Source organism: Mastigoproctus giganteus, chromosome 3 (genome assembly GCF_048544385.1).
Source record: "Mastigoproctus giganteus isolate SK-2022 chromosome 3, ASM4854438v1, whole genome shotgun sequence".
Classification (NCBI taxonomy): Eukaryota; Metazoa; Arthropoda; class Arachnida; order Uropygi; family Thelyphonidae; genus Mastigoproctus; species Mastigoproctus giganteus.
Genome location: NC_143577.1, coordinates 24,160,469 through 24,182,860, shown reverse-complemented (window position 1 = coordinate 24,182,860; position 22,392 = coordinate 24,160,469). Strand labels below are relative to the sequence as shown.

Sequence of the window (22,392 nt, the reverse complement as noted above, 5' to 3'; positions counted from 1 at the left end):
TGAGGATGGATAGTTTACTAAAGTCACTTGAGATTACGTGGACCTATATAACAGTATGGTCAGGTCTTTATACGCTAACCTAATGTAGCACTGTTTGGAATGGGTTACGCAACTTCCCCAGTTCCTTCCCACAATGCAATGCCATGTTGGATGGAACATTTGGTCAAAGTCCTGTTTAATACTCTCCGCAATGTGCTTCTCGGTGTTGAATAACTTCACGGCCTGGGCAGCGCTCAATAGCGCTGCCCTCTGCATTTCCAGCGGCATGTCTGCTGCCTGGATTTTGATGTCCTGCAGTTCATCTTCACAAGTGGACACAGTTGCAGTGATGGTTGAAAACCTACTTCGTTCTCGGCTGGCATATGTCTCGTGTCGCTTCGAACTAAATAGAAAGAAAGAAACAAAAGAATTTTTTTAGACTTTGGAATCATAAATACAGTATATCAAAACTCTTCTAACTGCCTAATCGGTGGCCTAATCAGACGAGTGGTGGTCAAAAAGTTCAGTATAAAAGACAGATACAAAATTCTGTTAATTTTCAATGTTATTATTATTATTATTATTATTATTAACAGCTACAAAACAGCAAACAACGTGCCTGAGGGTGCAGCTACAAAGAATTATTACATAGCTTCAAAAAGCTTGGAGTATACATTTCCCAAAGTAAAGAAAAAAGTATATGTACAGATAAAATAAACTAAATAAATAAAAGGACTCATCCGTCCTATTTAAGTGAACAGGCAGAGCACTGGTATTTCTTCACACACAATCAGAGTCTTAGAACTTAAAAGAAGAGTCTATTTTAAGTCAGGTACCGGATGAGGTTAGCAATTTCAGTTGCCTCTTGAAGTGTCCGGGGGTACCAAATATCTCAATATTTGCTTTGTTCATTGATCTTGCAGTCCTGTTGTAGAAGTTGTAGTATCCATAATTTGTTCTCGCATAGGATGGTTTCAGCAGTGGATGGTTTCTTAGCGCTCTTGTCGGAGCGTTGAAATTTATTTGTGAGACGAGATGAGGGCAATTCAGGGTACCATTTAATAGTTGGTTAAGAAGGAGTAAATCGGCTTTATCTCTTCTTTTTTCCAGCGTTTCGAGTCCAAAGAATACACACCACTCTTGGTAGGATTTCTCATAGTATTCAAGGCCACTTTTAAAGCAAACGTACTGGATTGCTCTCTTTTGAATATTTTCAATTTCTAATTTTTGGTAAGCAACATGTGGGGACCAGACCTGTGAGGCAAATTCTAGGGCTGGCCTAACATAGATTTTGTAAAGAAAGATGAAAAGTGCCAACTGATTGAAGTCTCGGTTAATTCTTTTCAGGAAACCTAGTTTTTTGCTAGCTGCCTTTACAATGTTAGAGACATGGACATCAAAGGAAAATGATTCTTTAATAAAGATACCTAAATTTTTGGCTGTACTAACTTTTTTGATTGCCTTGTTGTTGATACAATAAGAAAAATTAAGTTTGTTTTTCTTGTGTGCATTAGCAAAGCTCATCAGCTCACACTTGTTTTCATTGACTGCCATTTTGTTCTCCTTCAGCCACTGAATAACTCGTTGAAGAGCTTCGTTTAGGATGATGCAGTCATTGGTACTGCGAATTGCTTTATAGATTTTTATGTCGTCGGCAAATACGTTGATTTTGATTCGGTAGGATCCAAGGGTGCTTGGCAGGTCGTTGATGTAGATAAGAAATAATAGCGGGCCTAAGGATGAACCCTGTGGGACACCAATTTCAGGACTGAAAGGATATGAGGTTTTACCTTTAAATGTCACGGACATTTCTCTACCTTCCAAGTAGTTTTCAATCCAGTTTAGTGCTTGTCCTCTGAGACCATAGTGATGCAGTTTGTTGATTAGTCTCTGATGGACTACCTTGTCGAAGGCTTTGCTTAAGTCAAGGAAGATGGAGTCGACTTGTTTTCCTTCGTCAAGCGCCTGGGATATGTTCGAAACAAACGAGATCATATCTGTGCAGGTGGAACGACCCTTGATAAATCCGTGAGAGTAATCTGACAAATTAAGTTTCATAAAGTTAAACAGCTGCTTCATTACAATGGATTCAATTATCTTTGAGAGTGTATTCAATTGACAAACTGGTCTGTAATTGTTGGGTGAGGATGGGTCTCCTTTTTTGTAAAGAGCGGTAACCCCGAAGTCCAATTTATTGTATTTAATCAGCAAATAGTTTATAAAAATTTCTACCAAGCTTTTCCAGCTGCTTTTAGCTCTCCATCATCTTTATTTGTCTATCTTGACGCAATTTGAGCCAGATCTGGGCTGCTGGGGGAAGGTTTAATTGTTAAAATCCATATTCATGAACTTTAGCCTGTGCAACCAGGGCTTTGTGAGGGAATTGCATTTGATTTAAATTTAATTGCAATGTACGATAATTAAGATAAATATAACGAATTTCTCAAGAAGTTATTTTGAATTTCTTATACAAACTTTCAGATAATTAACCATAACTTTAAGTTTTTAAAATTTCATTTTTAAATAACTGCTTTAGTTAAAAACTAGTTTTCTTAAAATACTTACTGGTTTCCTACGAGAGGCCGTGGTATATAATCGTCCATCTTCATTCGATCCAGTCTTGAAGAAGATTCAGATCCTCCCGTAACTTCTTAATAATTATAATAATTAAAATTAAAATATATTTGAATCTTCATTAATAATATATTTTAAGAAATAAACAAAATACTTTTAGCACATTGGTACTTTAATTTTAATCTATTTTGGAACCATGTTTTTATTATATTTGGACATTTAATATTTCTTTACCAGCATATTAAGTTGAATAGCATAAGTTATATTAAATGGATTCCATAATAATGTGGACTTTTTTTAAAAATTAGATTAACAATTAGATTTAAATTATATTTTTATTTGCTGGTTTAAAATAATTTTACTGACTGCTGAAATATTTGATACTTACGATTCTGGTATGAATCCATCGCTCCACTCTTGGCCTTTTTGTAATACGAAAACACGCACACGACACTATAGACCTGTTAAAATTATCATAATATCATAAAAATATATAATATTTAATATCATAATATATTTATATATTTAATACAATCGAAATAAATATAATCATAAAATTATCATAAAAAGTGACACTTCAACTGCACCGAACATCCAAGTCGGCCATTGGTGATGTGAAATGCTGACGGAACTTAATAGGAGAGCCTTCAGAGAATCGTCCACTCCGAAACGAGTTCGACGTTGTCGCAGCAGACATATTAAAAAGTTGAGATTCGGAGTCGTGTCTTGTGGCAATTAACGTTCTATTAGCTCTATATTACAAGATGTTACTCAAAGGATGACTGATATACTTACCCTTAGACCTGTGAGAAATCCAACCACTACAATGACCAAAATATCGGTACTTCCACAGCTAGACTGAAAGTAGAAACAAATTTTTAAATAAGTACAGTTTTGCCTGTTTATAATTCATCTATTATTACTATTACTATTATTAGCTATATAAATACTAAAATCTTAAATGGGGCTCATAAAGTTGGGTACGTAACATATTTGATTTCACCCCATCGAGCTCATTTGACTTTTGTACCCGGGTCGGGTACAAAAGTCAAATCTTTTCTTGAAATGGACTGGGTCAGCAAAATTAGAAAATTTTGGTCCATGGGGACCTTTGATCTACAACGATATCCAATTAATCTATAAAAAAAAATTTTTGCTATCGCTCTTGACATGAAGTTGTTATATTATTGCACTTGTGGATAGCACAGTTGGTAAACTCGCTGTACTCCCCCACTGGTAAAAAAAGACCTCAGTTCGAGTCACGTTAATGATGAGAGGATGTTTTATGAGCCTTTTTTACAACATGGCCGAGTTAGTCGGTCTCAGGCAACAGTAGCATGGTTTTTTCTCCCAGAAACTCGGGTTTTTCATCCAGAAACCAGAAAATCGACCACAGAACTAAACCTTCTGATTCTATGTGGCTGTCTGGGAGTATAAGCAAAGACTGAACAACTGTCCACTAGGATCCCTGTTGTTTTCAGTGTGATTTTTCAAGTTTTTCTCAATTTTTCAAATTCGATGTTGTTTATTAAGATTTTCTTCCAGGGGGAGACATTTTTCCTGTCAAACCGTGTAGTGGTAGCCTCCTTAAACACCCGGAACTAGTCCTGTTTTCGTTCCCGTAGTTAGAACAGCAAAAATAAAGAATATCGATGGAAATAGAACCAAGAAGAAGATGCTAATAAAGTTCGCACTTGCTATTCTAATGGATTCCAAGACATCCGTTTTTCCTTAATAAACTTCCTGGTATGCACGTGATGTTGCTGTAAAAGGTCCATGATGATTTAATCTGATGATCCTCTATAGCGAGCAAAGACGATCAAAAAGAAGAATGAAGGAAGAAGAGAGAAGGAAAATGGTTTTCTGTTTACAAAGATAATTGTACCTTTAGACTAAGCCAATAACTACAACATGACATTTCAAGCATGTAAGCTTTTTTCTGTAATTCTGTAACTTTGAATACCTTTTTAGACATTCAGAAAGATGGGTCCACAGCAGTAAATTGAATTCAAAATTAAGATAAATATGAAAAACTCGTGGTTATAAACGTTATCATATTTACCTGAAGGGTTACTAGCCTCAGAGCTGCAAATGCTGCTAGTTGATCGTGTTCTGCGGCACTGGAAGGAACCCTTAAATCCTTGGGGAACATGTAGTCTCTTCTCACGTACTGAAAACAAACAAGAAAAACAAATTCTTATTATGGTTTAAAAAACTCTTACTATAAGCCAATAAAACCAACCTTCAGTTTTGGATATTCTCATTTTGTTATCTCTGTAGCACTCAAACCACGTCAAACGCAGTGACGAAAACAAACCTTGCTCAATCTCCAAATCCACCATTATGCAACTCAAAAAAAAACGTTCACGCTTTCAGCCAGAAACTTAAGGCCATTTTGCTACTTAGACAAGATGTCAGAACTTGCAACTGTGTTAGCGTATTCTTGGAAATACTCTCCTTCCATCTACTGGAAGTTCGCTGAAACAGTGGTGATACCATTCCACTAATTACATTATCAGACTTAATAACAGCAATGGTAGCAATCGTGGAAAAATTCCGTAGGCCTAAAGTATCCTGGGCCCATGGGTCTAACCTTATATTTGACTAGTTGTGGTTGGAGAGACTCAATTAAATTTTGCCATTGGACAGCAAGTGGATGCACCTATGTTACCAAAAATATTGAGACAATAAAAAGCAGAATAATGGTATTAGATCGACTTTGGCCAGGATGAATCCTTCGTGAAACTTTCCACCGTGTGACAAAAGCCGAAATATAAAAATAAAATAGTAATAGACATAAATATAAAATTAAAAAATATAATATTAAATAGTTTATAGTTAATAACATAATATAATTATTTTTATTTATTGTATATAAAATATATCCTTCTATATTAATTCCTCTTACCATAATAATGCGTAAAAGAATAAACCCAGAGCTTGCAGCAACATCTACAGCAGCGAAAACTGCCAATAAAAGAACAGTCCTCAGTGATACTCCTCCCTAATATTAAACAAAAGGAAAAATTTAGATAAACAGCTTTAAAAAAATTATAATTGAAATCTTTAAGTGTCAAAGATCGCAAAGGACAGTATTTAAGGCAACCTGATTGGCCAAAAAAATAAGATTAAATACACCAAGCGTCTAAGGGTGGGGATCTAGTTGCTGATCTCACCATTCTTCCATCACCATGCTTGTCAGGTGCTGTACTATCCAGCATATTCCAAACATTCTCAATTGGATTCAGATCTCGAGAATTTGGCAGCCAGTGCAGATGTTGGAAATCTTGGCAATGGTCCTCAAACCATTCAGATACAATTTTTGCACAGTACAGTAGATAGTTGCTTTGTAGTCTTGAATCCATCGTAATCTATTGACGATAATTATAAAGAATTCTAATTTTTTGGCCAGTGGGTGTAGAATGGAAGATAACGATTTTCTATACTAGTTTCTTGTTCATTTTACTCACCTCCCCTCTAGTTTGCTTAATAGCGAACGCCATCCACCACCAGCTGAGAATGAAAATCCCCACAAACACGACACTCAGGATTAAGGTCATCCTAGCCGAAGACAGTTCAACTGTAAGACAAAATCGAACACACTGAAATCTGATCTTGTGCACCTTCAAAGATTTTGTTTCTTTTATGGAAACTCATTATGTATTTTGATACTTACTGAGGAAGGAGTGGATGTCCATCCGAAAATAATGGACGTGTCTCTGACCGGTGGCTGATGCTGGAATGCTCTGAACTAATGTACGATCTTTGGCATTTTGTAGTGCTGGACTTCCAGTGGGAGACGATTTGGATTTTGGCATTTGCACACTGCTTGCGGTTGATGCGGGTATCGCAGAGTTTTCCGATGGTGGCAGCCACGTGGTGAGGATTGTATCTAGAAACGCAACTTCTCTGTCCACTTCGTAAAGACGACCTCCCAGCATGATGAGAGCGAGAAATGACAGGCCCTGGAAGAAATTAATGAAGTCAGGAAATGTGATTTATTTCCTGGATAGGAATGGTTGAAATGTAGCAAAGGACAGAAGAATGCCATCGTTAATTCTGTGGAAATAATCATACATACTTGGCCACTGGAAGTTTGGGCTATATGCAAAAATATTTCCCCTCAACTCAAGCTTTTCTTCAAACAAACCAGGTAGATCGACCAGAGAACACACGCAAAGCAGATTTGAATGCAAATTTTCTGTTCTGAGGTCGATTTTCTGTTTTCTGGACAAAAAACCCGAGTTTCCGGGTGAATAAACTATGCTACCCTCGTCTGAGATCGACTAACTCACCACGTTTTGAAAAATACCCATAAAAATTGCTCCCCTTAACTGACGGGATTCGAACTCAGGTCTTTTCCACCCGGTTTGGGGAGGACGGTGACCCTTCCAACTTCCATGAGGGCTCACCGGCAATGGAGGACAGGCAGGATCCCATTGACTTACAAAGAGGAAGTCCATGAGACTGATTGTCAGTAAACATTTAGTTAGTGATTGTTATAATCGAGAGGTCATCCATCGAGTATTTCGATTATGGCAAATCATTCAATTAATTCGATTATACTGATATAATTCGAATGATTCATTCTATTATACTCATATATCATTGGAATCATCAGTAGTTAGCAACTTCTAATCGAATGATGTGTAGTTACTAACTGTCCTCCTCTACCCACCTTTCTCCAGGAATTGAGGACACTTTTGTTACGTGAATGGGACAATGTTCCTCCTGTCACTTTCGAAGGCTTTGTTGGGCCACTGCCACTTTCTGTCAGAGTAGTGATTCAGACCAAAGGCAGTACAATTCACTGTTGCCTCATGGTCTTAATAAAAAGTCCACGCAGTGGAGGTTTAACCCGATTTGTTTATTTTATTCATTTGACAGTTTACAATTTTACAAAATGAGATAAACAGAAGTCAATTCCCATGGTCCAGTAGATCGCTAATTTCGAATTACCCCATTCCTCCTCCTCCTCCCAGAAGTTAAACACAGATGATAGAGGGCGTAATGGCAGTTAGATCGTCCCACGTGTAGGCAGCAGTCGGAGGGCAAAGGAATGCGTTTAAAATTGGGCTCAATGTTTCCCGCTGGCCACCTCAATATCTCACTGCGCTCTGTCAACGTAATAGGCATCATTTAGGTGTCATTCACCTTATTCTAGAACACGTCAGCCTTCTTTTTCAGCTGCTGGCACGTGCATGTCTAATTGTGCCGGTAACCCCCAAAACAGGACGCTGATTATCGAACGCGTGTGTTTTCTCTCCACGAGAAGCATTTTGCAATGTCACGGGAGGAAGTCAAGTTTCTGGGACCACTGCTGTACTCGATTTAAACGGGTTGAGTTAAAATGTTCGCTCGATGCCCACCGACTTTCACGGTTGATGCGACGTCCGACTTCCGATTCCGAAACCAGAGAGAGAGAGAGAACACCGTGTCGGATTGCATGATGACACGCAAAGATATCCGACGAGTTCTAATCGAATCAAGCACGTGCGGGTTAAGAGCAATAAGTTATTCGATTAAGTCGAGGTCGCAAAAACAGAAACAAAAATTTCACGACAGATATCGGCACGAAATACGAAATAGTTCACGTGATTCGCTACTTCCCGTTCAGTTACTTCGCTCCCACGCGTCTCTTGTAGCTCGGTGGACAGGGGTGCACCTTGAGCAGGTTTGGAGTCGCGTCCAGCGTTTATTTTCCTTCTCCACTTGCAGTTGGGTTGCATTTTTAAGTGAGCGATGATTTTAAAATGTGCTGAATTATTAAAAAATAAAAAAATGAGCGGGTGCGTTGTCATGTACCTGCACGTACAAACAGCTCGATGAGTTTCTGACCGAAAAGAACATGTCTGGCTGTAAATTACAACACTATTTTAAATATATATTTTAATTAATGCTAGCGTAATAGAAAGGGCACATACAGTGACGGACAAAAAACTGCATCACCTTAAAAAAAAGGAACATTTGTAGTGAAACGTATAAGATATTGTTTGATTACAGTCATTTTGTTTGTCGCAAAGCGTATTGCGTCAGATAACGCTTCTATTGCATCAGACAGTAATTGCAAGGTATTGCATCAGCCGTTGGAAGAGTATACACGCTCATTAGTTTTCTGTTTTGCGGAGGTGGCTCCATATGTTCAGTTGACACCAAGAAAAAAAAGTGTAGCTTGGAGGTAATGCCTGAAACCCGTTATTAGGGATCACCACACAGACGCCCAAACCTGCATTTTTCAACAGGACTCAGTACCTTGCCACACAGCACAATTGGTAACTTTTATGCTATTTAGATTTAATGATGAGTTTGTCTTCTTGTCTCACAAGGCTTAAAACATACGTACACCAATGTTTTCCCTCGTTTTTCTCCCTTAAGGTGCAGTATTTTGTTCATAAAATCCTTTAATCGCATAAAGGGACCCCTTAAACACCCTAAAGGCTAAAAAGCTTGGCTAATATAAATTTAGGATACTCATTAAACTTAATAATTACTCAGAGCTACACACATATACACAATCATACCATCCATCGCCACCTGGTTATCTCCCCATAATGGTTCCTCTTACCATGATTCCGGGTGTTCGCCCAGTATGCCGTTCTTCGAAGCAGCTGGATTACTAAGCGTGTTCATTATAACCAGATTTTAAAGGGGAAATTTCCCTTAACACGAATCTTCCCTAATATTACACGGCCAATTACGAATTGGTTTCTTTTGAGCTGTTGTTGATGAGATAAACAAAACACTAATTTCATGGCTGTGTCAGTAGTGAAAGCCCTTGCAATGCTTCAATGTTTCTTAATTAAAGATAAACAGAACAGACTCACCTGTCGAGACATCGCTTACTGTAAAGGACCTTGTGGGACAAGTTTTTGTTTTTAACGGATGGTGGATAATCAGTAAGATTTGCTGAAAAAACATTGCATCTTGGAGTTGGAATGTTTTTTTTAATCTGACTGACTTCTGTATGGGGTGGGGAGGGGAAACTCGGAATAAATCACAGAAACCAACCTCCTCCTCCTACCCTTCCGAGGTCGGCTAACTACATCTTGGGAGTGTAGACATTCCATTGTACTTAAAAAACTTCACCAAACTTCCGATGTTTGCCAAATCTACTTTGCAAAAGTGTTCTTTATGTAATGCACTTATAAGGCTTCGAAACAGAATGCCCTCACCAACTGGAGGTGCAAACAAGCCTCCCACAATGTTAAAAGGCTGGTGTTGAACCACAAAGAGTACATAAAAACTTGAAGAGAAAAAATCCGCCTACAAATGAATGAATGAGACATCATGATCCAACACTTCCAGAAATCAGGAAAAACAAGTACAGACTACCTTTTGGAACTACTAGAAGCACGTGGCCAGCTCAAGCTCGTTCACCGACACAACCTCCCCGACGTGCCCTTGAGCACTTAATAGAATACGGGCGGTTAATTGACCTCCGACAACCCACAAATCGTGGGCAAAAGTAAACGAGGAAATATTCCAATGGATGGTGATTACTGATTAAGGGAACAAGTTGAATCTTTTATTTCATATTTACATCATCAGTAGAGCAAGGGTACATTAGTTAAAAGATTTTTACGCACCGACTTATATAGCAACAAAGGAAATGTAGTCCTTCTTCTGAAAGGAACCAGGCTCTTTTATATTGAATCTAGAAAGTATTGCTAACAAACTGTGGAAACATGGCTAAATCATAACAGACAAATGAATCTGCTGGTACACTCTTCTAGTTACACATATATTGGGAACAAAATGTATTAAGGAGAAGATAAGAGGAATGGAGGAGTAGTAATACTTTATCATGACAGGTTTCGCCTCACAAGAATTAAACCAAGCCAGTCTGAGAACTTTGAAGCGTTATCCGCCTCCTTCTTGAGGAAAGCCTCAAAAAATCCATGCAAACAGGTCTGAGTGGTCTTGGAACTCAGCGTGCATAAACATGTGTCATATGCAAATTGTCATGGAGTATACCGTGCGTGCTTCTTACTGATATTCTTAATATCTCTGCCAGTTACCTTACTCTTAACGATCTTCTCTCACGATTACAGAAGCAGTGTTTGTGGTAACAGCAGTTGTTGGAGTTCCAGGACCGCCAATTTTGTGATTGAATCACGTCCATCTTTAAACAGTAGAGGAAGAAAAGGATCTTGATGCGTCAGATATGAAGTTTTCTGGTGTCCTATCGATGATTGATCGAACAATGTCAAATAGAGAGAGAGGCCGTAAATTCAAATTACAGGGGGAAAGGTTTTGACTAGATTGTAGGAAGTTTTCTTCCAGCCAGAGAACTGTTGATTACTTGAACTAGTTGCCTCCGCAGGTAGTTGAGGCTGAAAGTTTGAAGAGATTCAAAGGTAATCTGGATAGTTACCTACTTGAGGAGGGGAGCACATAATTTGTATTTTCTTTAGTCCATGAAGAGAAGTGTCCACGCGTATAACTACACTCTGTCTCTAATACTTAACCATCTTTTATCCACAGTAGTAACTTGCCCTTAAGTTACAACAATGGTTCATATTGGACAGTATGGAAAGCTGAAATCTTAGTATACTATGTCCAAGTTATTCCTTAAATCCATTGCCTTCAGGTCTTTTCCACCCGATGTGGGAAGGACGGTGATTCTAGCAACTGTGCTACCTACGAGGGCATTTGTCTGTTTTACTGGACGTAATACCCGAATTTCCGGGATAAAAAACGTTATTATCCTCGCTTTAAACTGACTACCTCAGCTACGAGTGAAAAAAGCTCATAAACGTTTCTAGTTTCAGTGATAGAATTCGAACTCGGACGTTTTCCACCCGGTGTGGGGAATAGGGTGCTTATAAACACTACGCTATCCGCGAAGGTTCTTAGCTAAGGACTTCTCAGAATATGTCCTAGCCTAACTCCTGGGTGATTTTTTGCAGACTAATTTATATTTTCTGTAGGATTCAGGGTCGGCTGATAATTTAAAATCATCCCATGCATCTTTATTCTCTACCACTATAGGTCATCAGGTCTTTTCTCATTCGTTTTGGTCCATAGCTTGATCAATATACCCTTCTGTTCGTATAAAAACCTTAGTATCTTCCAAAATACTTCCGAGAACATTTCCCATTTAGCAACTGTTCTTGTTAAAGTTACCATTTGATCATCCAGCAGTCCCGATTAGTAAAGGGACAGCCAAGCCACAAGTTTCATTCGATCCCTGGAAAGTCAAGGTCTCCCATTCTAAGACATTCTGATTTGTTTCATTACTCATATTGCAGCCTCCTTTATACCACACTCCTTCTATCATCTTCGTTTTCCCAATTCATATGTCCCATCTACAATATACGATATAAGGTCAGCAATTTTCTTCCCTCCATTTCTTGTTATGCTGTGTTCCTTACTGAACCTAGCTTTTTCCTACAAACTTCCGTAAGAAAGATTATTTTTGTCAGGTGTTAATGATCTTTCCTTGAGGCTAACTGGCCATGGGGCAAGGACTCTGAGAGCACTCGTGGCGGACAATGTCCCACTTTTTAGATGACACATGATTAAGCGAGCTGTCATATTGTTTGAATGGAGAATACCATCATGGATTCTTAATTTTGTTCGCTCTTTTAAATAAACCTCATGTCAAACGCTGGAAACTTGATTATAGGTTTCTAAAGTGGAACTCAAAAGTAAGAAAAATAAAATATTATCAGTGACTCGATAATGAGTCCCACATAGATAAATATTGTAGACAAATTCTCTGAAACTGTTCATCGTTCTTAATAAAATGTATCTTCTGATTTCAATTAAAATTTATTTTATTTAATTTATTTTTAATTTTTCGATTCCAATGTTTAGGTTTACTAAAAAGAATTATGCAGGATCAATCCTGACGATCCTGCACAGGTTCTAAAATTAAACAAAACAGAAAAAACAGTGATTTACAGCTCGCTGGCTAAAGGAAAACTTCCTACAGTCCAAAATTTGTCTCCCAAGTTCCAGCATCATTTAAAACTGTCAAAATTTCACCTTAATTCATTTTTCCATCCGTCTCTCCGAGCCTTAAAGACTTTAAAAAGTTTTCATCCCTGCATAATAATGAGGATGAGATCATTGGATGTCTGTAAATTGAATGTATTTGAAGGCCAATTTGCTGGATGAAAGACCAGAATTTCTGAGAGAAAAATCAGTGCACCCCTCGCCTGAGACCGCCCAACTCAGCCACGTTGTGAAAAACAGCCCATAAAAGTTCCTCGTGCCATTTATGGGATTCAAACCCAGACGATTTTCACCCGATATGGAAAGCACAGTGATCCACTGTGCTATCCGAAAGGGACATCTCCACTAAGGCACTCAGTTACCAAGTTATGCTGGCCACATATTCGGATATTTAGTTTCCAGACACTTCAATCTGCAGAACTGAAATCGTTCATGGTAAGAATAGTCCCTTTTGTGCCTCTGATTAACCTCATTGCTCTTCCCTGTGCCCACTCCAGCATTCTTCCTAAAATGAGGCTTCCAGACCTGTTTGCAGTAATCAAGATATGGTCTCGCCATTGCAAATGAATGGATACATTTAGAAGAGAACGATTTAGTGGAGTTGGTAAAACGATAAAGGCAACAGATGAATTTGACAGAATGAGGTGGACAGATTTTAAGCCAGGGAAGATCGAAAAGAGGACATTCCTACTCTTACAGTACGTAGTGTATGTCTTCATTTTAAACATATTTTTAAAGATCTGAGTATGGTTATTGTCTCAACTGTAAAAAACAAAGTATTCTATCCTTACTCATGATCAATCTTTGTAGATTTCTAAGCCAATTATGATTGGTCATTTTAGGGCACTTTGCTTTCTCTCTTCCTTTTTTTTCTCCCTTGAGAAAAGTTCTGTTTTCTCTCTCTCTCAATTGCATTCACACCCACTTTCTAAACAATTTCTTATATAAGCTACCCTCCGATAAAATCTACACTAAGTAACCAACGACCAATCTTTAATGAGTTGCATATTTTTGTTTCTTTTTAACAAAATCCTCAGAAGCCGCTTTCACGTACCATTTGGTACCTAGCCGCTAAGAGGCGGTGGCCTGGAGTAGAAGGACAGCACCACTGAACCGGTTCTGGTTTAGTAAACCTCGGACACGTGACAAACTGCATGCATAACGGGAGATACCTCGGCTATATGTGACCATGACAGCCCCAGGGTGCACCGTGAGCAGAGAGGTTGGAGAAAGACCCCAACAAAAAAGGTGACGCGTATATTTTGAGCGTCATTATCAACGGCCGCTCGTGCAGTGACAAGTTTCTTAATTAATCCCCCCATCATGATGTCGTTTTCCTTCGTAAAGGAATACGGAAGTGTTTTAAGTCTACGAGACTCGTGTTGGGAAAATAAATTTTGGACTTTGAGATGGATATCGGTCGTTCCTTCTGCGAAGTTAATTCAAGCATGAAATTATGCCTTCCTTCCCCCTAATGCCGCATTTTGAGGAGGGGAAATTAACTGGTTGCCCTCAAGGAGGCTATAAAGTTTTTCATGCGTTGGTATTATCTTTAGGAAGATAAAAAAATGAAGAATGTTGGACGCATTTCTTAAGCAGTAACTGCAGACACAAAATACCATGCCGGATATGGCAGGCGCAAATTAAAATCATTATTTTAACATCACTGGAAGGATCTGATAAAACATTAGGAGTCTAACGTAACCCAATCAAGGAAATGAGATGAAAACCATCCCATTTCGCATTCTTGTAATGCCAATTAACACAGGCTGAGAATAGCCATGAGAGAGAGACTTTATTGGAGAAGAGACCGCAACCCAGTTATAATTTGAGGTGCTGGAGGACCACTAACGTTGACTTTAGAGGGTTTTTGGTGAGAAGGGGATCCAGGGTGTTGGGTGTGGTTAGAATTGTCTGGTATTCTAGTAGGTCATTAGCAAAAACTTCGGAATCTCGCCAGCTGGGTCCGTGTGACTAGAAAACCGAAGACACTTGGAGTTACGAATATTAAAAACACCTCACTGTTAGGAAAGTTGTACTGGAGAAAGTCAAGTTTCAAAGAGAGAGGAAGTCAGAGATTCCAAGTTATTAGTGGAGTTGGTAAAACGATAAAGGCAACAGATGAATTTTACAGAATGAGGTGGACAGATTTTAAGACAGGGAAGATCGAAAAGAGGACATTCAAAATTACTAAGTCTCTGACAGGGAATATCAGAGCACACATATGCAAAAGCACCTTTGAAGCGAAAGAAATTGTACAGCGAATAATTAGAACAACTGAGATGAGCAGTGGTTGAGGCAACCGATAACTGGGATTATGTCAGAGAAAGTAAAAGGGGCTTCGTAGACTGCAAGTGAAAATGAACATCGTTGAGATTGGAACTGAGACGACGTATATTTGTTAAATGAACGAGAGAGTGTTTGGGACATTTAGATCTTTTCGAAGATAGCTTTCTTCTAATGGTTAGGGGTCTTACTGTTCATGATATATTCAGTAGTAAGAAAAGGTGTCAAGGACATGGCGGATGAAGTAATTAAATTTTTGGATATGGTGTACCCACAGCAAGAATACACCCAGCTCTTTGTCATACCTCGGCAATGCCCCCCCGCATACACGCTACTCGAACTCCCTCCCGTCACTATCTGGCAGAGAGATTATACACTAGCTGGTCCAGAAGTATCCTTGAGAGTTACCAATAGGTTCGGTTTCGTAGACTGTTTTGAGGCCGGCCTGCGAACACCTTTTTAAAGTTGTATATCTCTCGAAGTGTAAGAAAGATTAGCAGTACTCCTGGAGTACTGCTAAGTCTCCTTTGGGTTAGAGATTAAAGCTATTGCCTTTGGATCATCTATTGGGCTCATTATGGGCTGTAAGAAATATCCTCACTCGAGTACAGCCCATAACGGGCCCAATTGATAATCCAAAGGCAACAGTTTTAATCACTGACCCAAAGAAGGCGGGAAGAAATTATCGTGACCATCGACTTATGCTTCGGCTAATCCTTACGAATTCGACTTCTCTGAGATATGTTTCCCAATACCATAGAAATCTTCAACAAATTGCCCTCGCGTGTAGCACAGTTAGTATAATCACCGTTCTAACCACAGCTGGTGGAAAAGACCAGAGTTCTAACCCTCAACAACGAGAGGAATTTTTAAAGGGTCTTTTTTTCACAATGTGGATGAGGGAAAAACCATTCTATCCTCAGGCGAAGATATAATAGTTTTCCCTCCCTTATACTAAGATTTATAATCGGATAAACATTGCGAACATAAGCTTTAGAGAGAAGACCCAATAAATACTTATCACCCGATTAATTTCTGAAGACAGAATCACCAGAAGAATGAAACGTCTTCTAAGTTCTCAGCGCCATCATAGATATCATCGACTCAGTGGCCAAAACAGATTATTCTGCAAAAATCCTCTTGCAGTTCGCGTTAGTGCTAATATCCAATGTGCTAACTGCGAGGGCTGAAGATGGTGCCCGATTTTGTTTATTAGTGACGAGTCACTATTTTTACTGAACACTCTTCTGTTACGTACAGAGTGAAGAAAGAAAAAAAAGGAACGTCAGTGGGTTAACCATAACAGCAACAAGTAGATGACCTCTCCCAGTGGCATGTGTGTGTCTCTCTCGCTTTATTTACGCCAGTTTCGCCAATTATTAGAGTCAAGTTAGCATTCAGAGAACTACAGTGGATTTTGTTGAAAGGGGGACGATCATCTCTATCCGGAAACAATAAACTTTATTAGCTACGCCACATGGCAAATATAAACTGTGTGCGCGAAAAGGTCAAGTCATTATCACAGCATGAATGACGACTGCTTTGTGACATTGTCGAAGTACCTGTTTTTCGAACTTCCAAGCATGAATGCTTCATGCAGTGGGCCACCAGACCCACCGCATAATGGCAAATTACGTGCATACTAGAGTTGATCGTCTGCGAGGAGAAATATGGCGGAATACTTGAAGGAAATCCTTATAGTTAGCCATCCATAAACCATCAAAGACGTTGTTGTTGTTGTTGGGTTTTAGGAGCATCGGCAACCAAGGCTATATTGCTACATGTATATTGTCTACAGAAATCCGACTCCAACTGAAATCTCTTTCTGACTTCTCAATCCATCCACACATTTTAATTTTATGTTCATTAAAAGGGTAATCTCTTAATTGTTTTTCCTTAATATTCAATCAAAATCTTAAAATTTAAGAGATTTCTTTAAGAGGTATACTTATTGAAATCCTAGATAAGTTACGATGTTTCTCATATTAAATGTCTTGAAGGTTAGTAATAATTAGATTAGTAACCAAGTACGAAGGCTGTTTGGAAAGTAAGGTATCAGATGGTTTTGTGAAAAGATATTAATTTGTTGGTTTTTAGGAGCTTCAGCGACTTAATTGGACATGACTGTGGCCTACACAGTTCTCATATGCTGACGAATTTCTATGGGCTTGGTTCTTTTGGCCATGCAGAAATCGGATAACTGCGCACTCTACTTCGTTTGTCCATATTTCCAGTAGGGCAGCCATTTTGTTTTCGGGCAAAAATTTATCGATGGACTATTGCAGTGGGCAAAATTTTCATTAATGCATTTATTCTTCTGTACTGTATACGAATCTTTCTGGACAGCTAAAGTTACAAATGTGAAAGTGTTTAGATCAGTCAGAAAAGAAAGGAAATTGCTGTCACTAATCAAGAAACGAAAAACTTGCTTTTTTTGGTCACATTATGAGTCATCAAGAAGAATATGCAGTGCTACAAATCATTCTGACTGGAAGAATTAATGGTGAGAGAAAGAAGATGGATTATTTGAAGGAATAGACAGGCAAAATTGTGGAACAATTATTTCATGTTTACAACAGATGCTGATCGCCAACCCCAGATGGGACCGCAATCTATGATGATGAATTAGATTCTACAATCAAGTTAACCACAACGATAATAAATAATGATTAAAAATGTCCATCTTCTTCTTGAACACGAACCCTTTTCATCATATTCAATGAAACCTTTTGAAAATGTTTACAAACTGATTTCGCAATGCCAGTCGTTATATCGGCTTTCAGGTCCTCTAAGCCCTCGCCGTCCTCCCTCCCCACACGGGTTGGACAAGACCTGAGTTCGAGTCCCATCGATGACGTGAGAAAGATTCGTAGGACTTTTTTCACAACTTGGCAGAGTTAGTCGATCTCAGGAGAGGATAGCGTGGTTTTAACTTTTGTAGGTAGCTGATGAAAAACCCGGAAACTTGGTTTTTTCATCCAGCAAACAGAAAATGTCTTCTAAAAGAAAACCCCGTCCATTTTGGACCGTGTTTTCTTCAATTAGAACACAAAGGTGACTTTGCAAAGGGAGGAAGGTGTCTATAACTGGTTCTGGGAAACCACGTTTTTTTTTTTTTGGCCAAATAATCTCTTTATTCAACGTGCCGCCTGTTAAGCACCAGGAAAAGAATTCGCTTTTGTGTTATCTATAGTTCCAGAGAAGTAAACAACAAATAGAGCCATTATGATGTATTGCGCGAGATATTTTGTTAAGGATAAAGAGTAACTTTCCTCTTTCAAGCAACCGTTGGTAGCTAAATATCTACCACACATCGTGTTCATTTATTTATGGAAACATCATGAGGTGCCCTATCAGATGTCTGAACACGGTAATTGAGAATATCACGGAAGCCACAAGCACGCATTATCAACTAGTCTCGGGTGAGGCAAAAAAAAGGGGCTGATTATATCTCTACAAGCTTAGATGTAAGGCAAGTAAAATTACTGCCCAATCTCTGAAGATCTCTGGGAAGCCACAGGCGAACTCGTGAGAGTTAACAGATTTAACAGTTGACCCCAATTTGTTTGGTATATTTGAAAAGGGGCCTCAAATTTCGCAAATTTGATTGAATTTAGCTTTAACTGCCATGAAAGACGCCACCTATCGTAAAATGGAATTTTAATCAACTTATACATTATTTAAATAAATTTATTGTTACCATAGCAGCAGCGACGATATTCGATAATATTAGGGTCAAACTTTATGAGATGTTTATCACCTCGTTACACATGTAAAGATAAGGTCAAACAGGGAAGACAATACCGCGGTTTGCTGACCCGGAAGGCAATTAACAAGATGATGGTTGCGGATTCTTTTGAACAGGACACCACGGGCAATTATATCCGTTGCTGGCCATAATAAATACCTCATTATGTAATACAATCTTATAGTCTCTAAGAGAGTGTACGCCACGAGATGACTGAGAGGTGGTTGGGACACAAATGGCCCCCTCGTGCCATCATTAGGAGGGATTTCGAGGAAATGGAGGGATTGTAAAGGCAAGTGGGAAGATTCTGTAGGTTAACGTTAAGAAAAAAGTTACATTTCCTTAAATTCGAGCAGGTTCTTGCGATTATTACCACTCATTAAGTTAGCGCTACTAACATAGACAGCACCATCTGCAGCCCACACAGTGGTATTTACTGAGAAAACTTCATGATTATAGCTACTATCTAGCCCACAGAAACTGTATATCCACGCACAGTTCCTAGTTCTTGTAAAGTATCTTGCTACCCTTACGTAATAATAATGGCAGACACCAACAAAAATGATTCCTCTTCCTTATTTCCTTTAATAAAAAGAAAAGGGAGGAAAAAGGAGTTTTGGAAGCTTCAAATTTTTGTACCAACAACTCAGAGAAAGATTTGGAGATTTGGTTGGCAACATTGAATACTCTGTCGATTTCTTGGATGAAAAATTTTGACAACAGGGTACATTGGAAGAAGTACTCAGATCAGCTTTAAAAAGAATATATTGTTTGCAAACCCGGGGCTACAAACTAAAGAAATTGGGGATTTGTTGCACTCCCAGACACAAGCGTCTGGGATTGCCACAAATTCTCAACAAATTTAGATAAAATTACCTAATCCAGTAAAAAGTAAAAATACCAAAAATTTAACTTAATGAGGCGCGTACGACTAATGGGAGTTATGTTTGCACAATGGTAGTGAATCAGAATGGTGAAACCACTCTATTTAACATCACTCAGTTTGGATATCGGCACACTTGCATGTGCATGGAAATCAGTAGCTGCACAGGAATTTGCAGTTACTGATCTGCTTGCACAATTTTAATTTTGATCTCTGTTAGTCCAAGAGATCAAAAGTCTATAACAGAATCATAAAACCTTTACTGAAGCTCAACCATACTTTCCGGTCATTTTATTAGAACCATGAACTAACGGTCTATTGGACCAGCGTTGTCCGAAATCTCTGCTCCAACACGATATGGCATAACTCCATAGGGTATAAAAAAATTGGCATCGAACCAAGAGCAATTTGGACCATTCATGTACCAAAACTGTCCTCAGTTCTTGGAGTGAAGCGAGTAATGGATTGTATTGACGAATACAATCCATTCATCGGGATTCAGATCCGAAGGTTAAAATGGTCAGGACAGATGCTTGAAGTCTTTCTCGTGTTTCTCAAATCACTCTTTCAAACTTTGGGAGTGTTGGATGGTTGCACTGTTGCAACCAATGATAAATTTTAAAATTTATCCTTACGCTAACTTGCGCTTTATTTTGCATCTATCTTATAACCATTTAAGAAACGTTTTGGATGTCCCTTCTGTGTGGGGGCTCGACTGCATCGCATCCAGCGCACCTCCATTTGCATGACCTTGCCTACATCCTTTTAATTCCTCCATATACTATATTCATCAATGAATTAATAACTGTTTATCTTATACACATATGAAACAGGAAAATAATATTCCCGTTTTTGTCCTTCTTCTGATGGTGGTGAAAACAAGTAATATCCATTTATCCTGGGGTAGCGTATGGCCACTGGTGTCTATGCCATGAAATCAATCCGTACGCCTTGTGGTGCTGTTATATCTATTGCCTTAACAACTTATAATGAAGTTGTCAACTCTTCGGGCAGCGTATGATTATCGAGAATGGTTCTTTTTATATACACTGAATGATCACTGAATCATAATCACCTACTGTGTTAGGCCACAGTTCGCACGGATAAAGCCGCTTTTCGCTCAGGCATTGACTCCACTAGGCCTGAAGACGCCTGTATGGATCTGCAGCGATGCTGCCTGCAAGGCTTTCCACAGTGCTGGAATAGATGAGGGTTGTGTGTCCAGACTACTCCTCACTTCCCGTCCCAAAACATCCCACAAGTATTTAAATGTATTGAGGTCAGGCGAATTTGGAGGGCAATCAAGATGGGTAATATTCTGCGAACTACTTTTGCACACTGCGGGCCCGATGACACATTATCGTCTTGGACAATCCCGTTTCTGTCCAGGACAAAATTCAACATGGCAGGGTGCACATGGTCTCCTAAGAGCTGTCGGTAGACGTCACCAGCGAAACGTTGGTTCATAAGCATCAGGATACCTGGATAGTGGACACCATACACAATGGATCCATGAACTCGTGTAGCTTGCACCATACAGGAAGGCATTCCTAAGAGCTGTCGGTAGACGTCACCAGCGAAACGTTGGTCCATAAGCATCAGGATACCTGGATAGTGGACACCATACACAATGGATCCATGAACTCGTGTAGCTTGCACCATACAGGAAGGCATTCATCGGCGTGTTACATCAGGTATTTGGACTCATCCGACCGGCACGCTCGTTTCCAGTCCTCCAGCGTTCAACCAGCGTGTTGTTGACACCACATCATTCGATGTTGACGATGATCAGCAGTGAGGCGAGGAGAGGTGTCTCTTGGGTTGTTTGCTATGGAACCCCATACGTCTGCGTGCGGCGCATCATTTGGGATATTGTGCTTGCATTCCCCATATTGTATCGCGATGTCAACTGTTGCACAGTAACCTGATGTTGAGCCACCACCCTTCGCTTTTACCCATTCGACACAATTCTTTGTAAACTTTAATCACAGTGGGTGGTGAGCAATATATTTATAATATTTATTTATTATAAATATACACGAGTATATACATTCATATGACACATTTAGTGCAACTGGCAGGATTTCTCTCTCCGGAACGTGCTTCTTGTTTTGGTCCCTCTGTCCTCCGATCAGCATCGTGCTCTGTTGAACTCCCCGAGACCCCTCCTAAGCTAGGGTCCTATAATTTGTTCCGTCTGTCCCCATCTCTCAGCGCGTGTGGACACGTTGACTGATAAATGGCGTAATGTTCAACGTAACGTAAATAATTACAACGCAATTTATTCACCGAAATTCTAACATCCGGAATTTCAGTAACTTCTGATGACCACAATTACAGTGAATTTATTGACTGTCAACGACCAAACGTAGCACACTTCGTCTGCTAGAGGAAGCCAGAAGTTCAACGCTACTTTAGCGCCATCTATTGTTAACAGTGGTGTTGCTAAAGAAACCAGTTTCAAGTAGCTCAACTTTCCTTTATTAAATACTTTTGAAAACTGCATGAATGGAGCACAAGAGGAACTGGAATCTTTTTCTCCATCTACTCCATACCAGAAGTGTGGATATTGACTACACTGGACCATTTGCTGAAGTCCGAATACAATGAACTTGCAGTTAATCACGTTGGTCATTTTATAAACGGATGGGGAAGTTGTTAAGTAAAATTGGCCTTTAGGCTTTTCTTCAATAAGTGGAAATGCTGGATTCTAAAATAGTTGAGTTGCAGGAAGCAGCCTTCCTGTTTACAAGTTACAATAAAAGTAATAATTGTTTTTCTAGAAAATTCCAATGAACAAATCGAAAGAAACATATCAAAAGTTCGAAGTTAAAGGAAAAATCTTTTCTATTCTTCCTATGTCAGCAACATTGTGGTATTTTATTTCTGTTTATTTTAAATATAAATAAAAATAATCTGGAAATAAATATTAAAAAATATATACACTGTGCTGTCACTTTAT

At 39.0% G+C, this 22,392-nt stretch overlaps 1 protein-coding gene across 1 annotated transcript; it reads right to left on the bottom strand.

The window, feature by feature from the left end:
• Positions 1 to 33: 33 nt before the first annotated feature.
• Positions 34 to 22,065, bottom strand: LOC150087806 (uncharacterized). The gene is made up of 9 exons (XM_090369924.1): positions 21,769 to 22,065; positions 6,230 to 6,518; positions 6,024 to 6,133; positions 5,462 to 5,557; positions 4,616 to 4,723; positions 3,349 to 3,411; positions 2,942 to 3,014; positions 2,545 to 2,629; positions 34 to 382 (listed from the first exon to the last, which is right to left on the bottom strand). The coding sequence occupies exons 1-9, from the start codon at positions 22,063 to 22,065 to the stop codon at positions 34 to 36; spliced, it is 1,470 nt and encodes a 489-aa protein (XP_090226050.1).
• Between the last annotated feature and the right edge of the window lie 327 nt (positions 22,066 to 22,392).

Excerpts from the sequence above, each read along its gene's own strand:
- LOC150087806 (XM_090369924.1), bottom strand. The coding sequence starts at position 22,065 with ATGACCAACGTGATTAACTGCAAGTTCATTGTATTCGGACTTCAGCAA. Across the intron at positions 5,558-6,023 it reads TTAAGCAAACTAGAGGGGAG|GGAGGAGTATCACTGAGGAC; the intron begins GTGAGTAAAATG and ends GTTTAATATTAG. Across the intron at positions 3,015-3,348 it reads GATTTCTCACAGGTCTAAGG|GTCTATAGTGTCGTGTGCGT; the intron begins GTAAGTATATCA and ends TAATTTTAACAG.